Genomic DNA, 10,082 nt, shown 5'->3' on the forward strand with positions numbered 1-10,082 from the left:
GGGGGTCAGAAGACACCTGCATGTCTGAACACGTAAAAGACGTGAAAAGAGAAGAGAGAATAATTCAGGCCTAGCATTCCACATTTAAAGAAGCCTCACCAATGCTTAGTATCCTTACACAATGTAATAAAAATCAAGGCTTAATTTTACATCAAGTATGGTCTGCTTTCATCAAAAATTTAACTGCCACAGACCTAGGATATAGCAAGCATGATAGCAACAACTAACAATGTTCCAACAAGCATACAGTAACGAATTTATCATTTGCATTCTGGTTTATCAATTATTTAACAGTTGTGAAGTTATAAAAAACATTTGATAATTACACATCTAATATGTGTAATTAATCATTAATAGGCTTGTTGTGTTGTGTAAAACTTTTATGTACCATTATCCCTAATGATGTCTTATGACGCATGAAACTTGTTGGGTTTTAATTGTTTATTTTTAATAAACTCCTTATTTATATTATAATATGGTCTCAATACCAAAAACCTCAATGTTAAGTATACAGAAATATTTAACATTGTCCAGTTGCTTAATGGGTGGTTTTGTTCTCTATCTCTTTGCATGCATGCATACGCACACGCACACACACAATCATTTGACTTACTTTCTCAAAGCTTTTTCTGTAGGAATTTCATGAGCACTCCTTACCACCAATTTGGCCAACATTGTTCTTCCATTTTCCTTTAAGCATGTAAAAACATGAGCTGTGAAATTAAAACTTATTAAAAAAAAACTTAAACTGTGAATCTACAGGTAGTAGCAAAGTGGGCTTTTGATACCATTTTCAGTCATTTTCCATAGAATTAAGGATGTTGAAAGTCTTCTTACTTGGTTATAAATTAAATTAAAGATACCAAGAAATTATATTCTTGTTTAATCCCTTATTCATATGTAAGCAAACAAAGGATTCAGGATGATAGTCTGATGGCCTTTCTACATAATGGACTGAATATAATGTATATTATACTTAACAAGAAATTATATTCTTGTTTTAATCCTATACCTAAGCATAAGTGTGAAGTAACTTCAAGACTAGTCTACTTGTGTATAGAGGCTGTTGAATTCACATCAATTTCTTAGTATCTCATAATGTTTTTACATTATGGGAAGGATCATTATGCAGACTACTTTTAACTTTTATTGCCATAATTACCCTTTCCCATAATGTTTTTTCATTATAGGATTTTATTAGAAGAAGATGGAGAGATGAACTGGAACAAATTGCAGGAGTGAGATGGATGGGAGAGGCAGAAAACCGAGTGATCTGGAAAATCATGGGGGAGATCTTCGTCCAGCAGTGGACAGAACCAGAAGGTTGAAGAAGAAGGAGGCAGTTGATGTGAAGTCAACAGACCATGCATACAAGTAGACTAGTTATGAAGTTACTTTACACATATGCTTATGCTTGGGTATAGGATAAAACAAAATATAATTTCTTGTCAAATATAATATACTCTGTAACTTTCCACAATTATCTCTCATCCATAGTATTTAAAATAAGGTGATACACCTTTTTCTACTTGTATATGGAAAATAATATGACTTCTACATTGATTTGACCTTGGTGTCTTCTTGAGTCTAGCTCCCACTCGTGAGACCTCAATAAAGGTTGAAATTGGTCTGGGTACTGACCCTACACAAAATATTTTTGCATTATGGGATACTTATGCAATTGATGTGAAGTCAATTGCATATATATACAAGTAGACTAGTCAAAGTTACTCCACACTGATGCTTATGGGTGTAGGTTTACAACAAGAACATAATTTCTTGTCAAGTATAATATACCTTGTAACCAAGCAGAAAAACTTTCCAGGACTGGATATAGACTTTTTTTCTAGGATATGGGGTGGGTGAAGATGAATATGAAACATTGTATAGGCAAATGCTAAATGAGTCTAAAAGATTCAAAGGCAATGTAGGGTGGATATTATATTGATGCAATTTCACCAGTTTGCAGATCATTCATCTCAAATGAATTTTCATTGGACTGTGGATTTTGTCCAGTTCTCCAGTTTGTGGATCATTCATCTCAAATGATTTTTCATTGGACTATGGATTTTTGGTTCTGTCTCTGTCTTGCATAATATAGGAGTTAGTGAAGTATAAAATAAAGCCTTCCTGCTTTAAAATTGGGATATGGTAACTGAACAGCCTCAGTGAAAATTTTCACCAAGCACTCTCCATGCAAAATAAATATGCTCCTGTGTTAGCCTCTGTATTTCTTACAGTATTGATGATGAAGTGTTAAAAAGAAATGGGTACAAACTATCTAGGATGCAAAGAACCTTTATAAGGTCTTTTTAAGTTTAAATGTGATTTAGCCATGCTGCTAGAGGTGAGATTGAGTTCTCTTTCACATTGAAAGAGTGAATGATTGGTATAAGTACTGGGCAAAAAATTGGTGCGAGCTTCCTACATTTAGTCTTAAGACTCCATGGATATGCTTGGATGATATTAGTATAAATGGATGTTGATGAGTGTAATTCAGATTTGAAAAAGATATTCAGTTGTGTTGCTTTCAGATGATGCAGAATTAGAATAATGGATAAGACAACTTGTCATCATAAGGTTCTGAATTTGGCAAAAAGCGATGATATGACTAGTGAGTATAACCTAGTAGATAGTTGTTGAATTTTTTCCACTTGGTTATACGATAAATTAAAGATGTCAACATATATTCTTCGTTTAATCCTTTATCCAAGTGTAAGCAAACAAAGTTTGCATGCATGTTTGCTTACACTTGGATAAAGGATTAAACCAAGAACATAATTTATTGGCATCTTTAATTTCTAGCATATAGTTGTAAGGAGAGGTTTTACACAGGTTTTAAGTTTATGAGAACACATAAAATTTGTAAAGGCCTGTGCACTATTAGTCTGGTTGGCTGAATGCATAGCATATCTGCTCCCCACAACTGATAATCTTTCATTATCTGGTGTTAAACCATCCCATAGCTCTACTTATTGTAGATCTCAAGTGGTTGAAAAAGTCATTTTGTTTGATCTTTGGAACAGGATTTCAAATTATTTAATCCTTAGCCCACCCATGTAGTAACGTACAATGGATTTACAAGATTTTGAGGATGGGATTCACATAAGAAAAGAAAAAAAAAATTTAAATAGATTATAAATATTATTTCTGGAAAAATTTCTATGCTACTCCTCTAAATTAATATTAATTTTTATGGCTATTTTGTCTATTTTTCTTTAGGAGTACTCCTTGTATAATGCCATTGGCTTTTTACTCAATTTATTTAAAGCATATTACTGATATTTTAGAGACATAGATAAACGAAAAATATATGGAAGGAATACTTTTGGATACCTTTGTAGAATGTTCGAGGTTGTCTTCTTTTGGAGCAGCATCAGGCATATAATGATAAATATTTATATAACACTGCAGAAGTATGACCAAAAGGAAGGGGATGGGGAAGAAATGTGGAGCTAGAATTGTGGATAAAACAAAGGTATGTGAATTCAAAAATCGAGTTTCCAAGATAGACTATAAATTCTTTGGGAAAAAAAGGAAAAAGATCAGATATTTTTAGGGGAAAGGAGAAGGATAGAATATGATGAATCAAGATTAAAGTTGGGAGTTATTCTATATTCTATCCTTCTCCTTTTCCCAAAAAATATTCTGTCTTTTTCCTTTTTTTTTCCCAAAGAATTTATAGTCTATCCTTAGAAAAAATATTTGGTTTTTAAATTCACATACCTTTGTTTTATCTGCAATTCTAGCTTCCACATTTCCACTCCACCCCCTTTCGGTCATACCTCTGCAGCATTATATAAATGTTTATCATTATATGCCTGATGGTGCTCCAAAAGAAGACAACCTCGAACATCCTGTGTATGTCCAAAATTATTCCTTCCATATATTTTTCGTTTATCTATGTCTCTAAAATATCATTAATGCCTTAAATAAACTGAGTAAAAAGCCAGTGACTTTATACAAGGGGTACTTCTAAAGAAAAATAGGCAAAATAGCCATAAAAATTAAAGCAAAAAATAGATTTCCTGTATGGAGAGTTGTGAATAGAGCTTCTTTGAACTGGTGATATTTATAGTGTAAGACATAAGAACCTTTTGCAATGGTCTTGTGATTCCTTGGAGGCCTAGAATAATATAATATAATACTGTAAATACAAATATTTTATAGAAGAATTCAAAAGTAAATCTATACACGTGAATAATTAGTTTATAATTTGTTTTTCTGTAATGTTGGCAAACGCAAATAAACTGTCTTTCATTAATGGACAAAACTCCAATGTATATTTGTGCAGGGTTGTTCATACCATCAGATTTACTGCACTTCTGCTAAGCAGCTACCTATATTTTGATAGATGAGAAGCATGCTATAATGTGAAATTTGGCAAAGAAATTTTTATATCAACGTAAAGAAATGCAAATTTGTTCATCTTTTTTTTGAAAATGGTAAGTTACTCTTAATGACATTAAATTTTATTTATTTATATATATATATTAATATGAGTAATCATTTTGTTATTTATTCATGGTGGCTGAAGTATCTGATGACCTTTGAGAGACAGAGAGTTGATACAGTTCTACAAATGGGTACAAGGAAATGTTTTATACACTCTGAATAATCTACAATATAATCACAGGATTCTAACATTGTTGATAGACTGATTATATTACAAGTTCATTACCTAAAATCCATAAATCATATATTTCATTGCATTCATTTGTAGATTGTATTAAGTTTCCTTTTTATTAGCTAGCTAAATATCTCTGAGATATAAAGATTTGCTTATATAACGAATACTGCTGATTTCAAAAATAAAAGAACTTCCGCCTACATAATTTAGGCATATCTGTTTGCTTGTAGAGTCAGTTATATGGTTTTTGCTGATTGTTGGAAGATATCTCAATGTTTTATGTCATGTCAGTGAGGGTGTCACCTCAACTAAGAAACACACTAAAGATCCAGGAAAGTCCAAAGGAACCAAAAGGTGTACAGAACTAGTATGGCAGTGTTGGTAGTCTAGTCTAGTCTAGAAATGATCAGCAAGAATTCAAAACATCTACAGTTTCAGGATAATAGTAAGCCACTTATAATGAACTGCACAATCTGAGTTTCTATGGAAGGTTACTTGGCACATAAACCAAATGTGAATTGTAGCAAAACAACACTGAACACTGATGCAAAAAAAAAAAAAAAAAGCAATTAGAATAGGATGTCTGCATTATTCTCAGATGCATAATTCCAACTGTGAATGTTAGTGGTAGAGGTATAATGATTTGGAGCTGTTTCTTGGTATGGACTCTTGCTTATTGTGCCTGGAAGGATGAATGCCTATAAATAAGCAATATTTGAATAATGCACTATGTCTTATATTGTGAGAGTTTCACAGTGGTAGAGGTATATATCTCTTACAATACTGCAACATGTCATGTTATACTGCACTGCTGTTGCAACATGGCTTAAAAAAAATATATGTTAAAACTTGACTGGCCAGCATTTCAGGACCAACTAGAATGTTGGATCCAGACAAAGGCAACCAACATTGGCTAGTAGTATTGAAAGGAAGAACTGACTCATTATTACAAAATGGTGTAGAGTATGCTGAAGAAGTATGATTTTGATCAGTGTTGGAGAAGAGCCCATATTCTGTGTGCAGTTTTGTTTTCTCTGAAATGTAGTGTTTTCCCAAATACCAGTATCCTGCTTACAGATTCTCAAAAGTTGCTCCAAGAAGATTCCCATAAGATATTCCTGATCTCTTTGATATCACTTCGATATTCTCTCATGCTGCTTCATTTGGAATAGCAAAACATCTGAACAAATGCAGAATGATTAGGATGAATAACTGTCTATCCCTTTCCTAATTCACATCAAACATGGTTTGTCTGTTAGTTTCTCTATATGATAAAAATCTAATTTCATTGGTGAATATACTGTATGTAGAATAGGCTGAATAGGCAGCCAACTACTGTGTTTGAATAAAAACTTTAGTTTAATATAACTAAAATCTACATTCGATGTTTTGACCTTTATGTCAAGGTCATTTTCTGGAGCATACAACTATACACAGGAAACAAGCTATACTACAATCAAACTGGTTTGTTAAAGACAATGACCAACTGCTACAACAATTGTTGGCCTGACCTCCGGTGAGAAAAAAAAAAAATATATATATATATATATATCTCCTCCTGAGATTTTTATTTAATAAGGTTAAAACACCTTATGGTAACTTGTTCTGGTAAAATACTTATAAGCTGTGTATTACTAAAATCTTGGTATTTCTAGCCTGGCTCCCACTGATGAGACCTCAATAAAGGTCGAAACCGGTCTGGGTAGTGGCCCCCTTGCCTTTAATACAAAACATCATACATCTCTTCTAGGAGATGTGTTTTGGCATTAAGGGTAAATATTAAGATTAGTGATCAGAGCTTATACCACCTTTACCACGAGTTGCCTTGGTCTTGCACTACTTGTAGGATCAGCTAGACTTGCAACACTTGCAGGCGCAAACTTGACTTGTTTGTCTGTTTGCTTACTTGGGAAATGGAGTAAAACCAAGTTTAAAATTGCTTGGTATCGTTAACATATATATATATATATATAAAATAAAATAAAAATAAAAAATTATACATCAACGCTAGAGTCCTATTATTAGTGTTGTCTACTATATACATATATTAACATCATTCCAGCTAGTTGGTATGGAATGGTTTCTAATACTAGCTAAGGATTGGCTAGAGTCCTGACTTATGCTGGATCTTTCATATTAGGTAGGCTGAATGTGTGCCATCCAGATCCTTGGAATTTTCATCTTTGTTGTTGATATTTGGGTGGTTTATCAGGATTTCACAGGATTCCTTAAATTTCCTTTCACGCCAGGTTTTTGTGCGGTGTAAGGAGTAGGTGCTTTTCCAGTTGATTTGGTGTAAGGTGTTGAGTGCATGGTCTGAGAGGCCTGCTTCACCATAATGGTTATATTTAATGTGTCTGATGTGTTCTTTCTTGCGTATAGGGATTGTCCATCCTGTTTCACCAATGTACGGTAAGTTACAGGTGCAGTGGATCCAATAGACTCCAGGATGTGCTAATGGGAGGAGAGGATCCTTAGAGGAGTTGAATATGGTTTTAAGTTTAGTGGGTGGTTTAAAGGTGGCATTGAGGTTATAATGTTGTAGGATTCTGTTGATTTTTTCTTATAACCCTTTAATGTATGGGATGACCATGGTTATTCTTTGTCTTTATAAGGCTTTATAAGATCACATCTAGACTTTGCACTAATATGTCAAATAGGTTCTGTGGGAAGGGTTAATGTAGTGAAGGCTTACAGGCATGACCAAGATAACATCCATCTAGAATGATGTTTATGAGGGTAGATTGACAGAATGTTGCATCAAAGTCTGGTGAAAAAAGATGGATAGAGAGAATAATGATGTAGAAATGTGGTTAGTAAAATTAGTAATTGATTTAATAGTATCAGATATAAGGGGAAATTTTCATTTCATGATAAGTGGGGAAGGAACAAGCGATTATCTCTGAAAGTTGAGTAAGTGAATAGTCATCAAGGGTGTAAAGTCTAGTTTTCTCATTCCATGTGTTAAGTGAAGCAGGCAACCATTGGAAGTGATGAGTGCTTCATTGGTGAATGAATTTAAGAAGAGGTATAATACATTTTATGTCCTTCTACAATGAGTCTATGGATTCTGTGGAGGTGCATGATCTACAAATAATAATAATAATAATAATAATGTTAATTACATTATAAAAGTATTAATTTCTTGTTTGTTCTTTCAGGATTTTTGAAGTTATCATTTGAGGAAAATATACAGTAGTTATGTCATCTGAAGCTGCTTGCCCATCTATTTCCAAGACATGGACTGCACCTGATGGTTTATTCAAAAAAATTATTACTATAGATGGATTTGGATTCTGCACACCCCAAGATGGTTCTGTTTGTAAAATTAAAATTTTGGAAGATGAAAAAAAGGTTATGATGAAAACTGATGGTGAAAGTATTCAGGAAATAATTATTGGAAATATGGATGAAAGCATTGATAGATTACTTGAAGCTTGTGTTAGAACAATGAAAGAAGAAGAAGTGTGTGAAATGTTTTTTAACCTGCCATCTAGAGAAGAAAATGACAGCTCTGAAGAACGTGGGGATGATGCAACTGTTACTGCAGTAGATAATGAAGTGAAAGCAACTTCTAAAAGCCATGAGACTGGAGACAGAGATGAAAATGAATTACAGGAAGATAGTAGATGTGAAAGTACTAAGCCTGAAGTGGAAGATAATGGTGCCGAAGGACCTGGTTCTGATGGACTAGAAAGCAAAGCTGAACTTGCTGATGAACACAGTTCTGATGCGTTAGAAAGTAAAAGTGATCATATTGAAGAATCCAGTTCTGAAGAACTTGAAATTAAAGGTACTGAAGAATCCAGCTCTGTTTTACAAGAAAGTGAAGTATGCTCAAGAAATGAAAGTAGGTTTGAAGTTGCAGTTAAAGTTCAACTTTTAAGTTTCACAAAGGAACCAGAAATCTGGGAAATGAGCATCACAGAGAAATGGCGTAGAGCTTGTTTCCACAAAAATAAGGGAGTTGAATTATATGAATCTGGAAAATATGAACAGGCTTTTCGCAGATTTTCTCTTGCTCTTAAATATTTAATATCACTTGAACATGATATCCCACCAGAACATGAAGCACATGAAGAAGGAATGAATATTGGAGGTTTAAAATTTTCTTGTTATTTAAACCTTGGCGCATGTCAAATGAAACATGAAAATTATGAGTCAGTTGTTAAAAATTGCACCAAAGCACTAAAATTGCAAGAACAGTCTGTTAAAGCATTGTATCGCCGTGGAACGGCATTAATTCATCTCCAGGAATACGAAAGTGCTCAACAAGACTTAGAACATGCTTTACAGTTGAGGCCACATGATCCCGTCATATTACACCAGTTGAATTTGTTGAAAACTCGAATGCAGCTTCTAAATAAATACTATGCCACAGCTATGAAGAAAATGTTTTCATAATAGTTAATCTTGTTCTTAAAACACCATTTATGCCTTTAAAGTTGCATTTGTGATGATTGTGCTAAAAGCTTTTAACTTCACTTTTAATACATGCTTTCAGGTAGAACATAGAGCATGTTGTACTCTGCTGCCTTTTGAAATTCTTCTTGGCATGTATGATCGTATATTGTGCTGAGTCAAGCATTATATAGTAGTATGCAACTTTGAACATTTATTACATTGCCTTATTAATTCTGCTATAAAAACCATTGTTCTACTAAGCTTGTGCTAAATAATTGGAGAACAACAGTATTGTGCATGAAAGTAAATGAAATTTATGTTTTAAAATATATTCTTCAATAGTTAAAATATTTCCAATAAAATGTACACAGTACTGCTGAATGTAATATAGATATAGAGTTAATTTTTCATTTACAAGTAGATAATACTAATAAGAAAAAGTAAATGTTAATATGTTTCTTCTTTCTTCCTGTCCTTCTTAGACCATCCATGGTTCTAGTCTTACTATGTATATATAAATTCTATAGCCTATCTCAACAGCAGTTAACAGTAGGTATATCATTTCATTCCTGGATAAAATGTTAAATGCTTCTGCTGTCATTGTCACTTGGTTAGTGATGTCATTAATTAGGAAGTGCTGAACTTTCCCATATAGAAAATTTGTTGCAGAAATATCACCATATATAGAAACAACTTGGAAAAAATGCCATTTAAAAAAATGAACTGTGTTTTTACTTTATTTCAAATGAGGTTAAATAAGTTATTATTGTAATGTATTTTTTTACACATTTTGTTTCATTATAATGAGGTAAAAAATTATTCTGTCTGAATCTTTACCCTTCTTCCATAAAGAAAATATAATTTAAATACAATATATATATATATATTTTTTTTTTTTTTTTTTAAGCAAAATAACGTATATGGCTATATAGCTGAATGGTAAAATAGAAAATAACTAATTTATTTCCAAATAACATAAATAAATATATATATATATATATATATATATAAAGCATATTAAAATAAACATTTAAAATGGGAAGAAGGC

The 10,082-nt window shown here is 32.6% G+C and overlaps 1 protein-coding gene across 3 annotated transcripts in view; it reads left to right on the top strand.

Moving 5' to 3' along the window:
* LOC150096919 (uncharacterized) overlaps window positions 1–9,866 on the top strand; it is a 68,285-nt gene extending 58,419 nt beyond the window's left edge. For 2 of the 3 annotated variants that reach the window (XM_090408039.1, XM_090408037.1), the window contains exons 2-3: window positions 4,295–4,445; window positions 7,792–9,866. In XM_090408039.1, coding sequence (XP_090264165.1) covers window positions 7,832–9,034 — 1,203 coding nt within the window. In that variant the 5' untranslated portion in view covers window positions 4,295–4,445; window positions 7,792–7,831 and the 3' untranslated portion in view covers window positions 9,035–9,866. The remainder of the gene's footprint in view (window positions 1–4,294; window positions 4,446–7,791) is intronic. The other variant, XM_090408040.1, reaches the window with a different exon arrangement.
* Window positions 9,867–10,082: the final 216 nt, after the last annotated feature.

This window comes from Typopeltis vanoorti, chromosome 18 (assembly GCF_054136105.1).
Source record: "Typopeltis vanoorti isolate ZY-2024b chromosome 18, IOZ_Tvanoo_1.0, whole genome shotgun sequence".
Classification (NCBI taxonomy): Eukaryota; Metazoa; Arthropoda; class Arachnida; order Uropygi; family Thelyphonidae; genus Typopeltis; species Typopeltis vanoorti.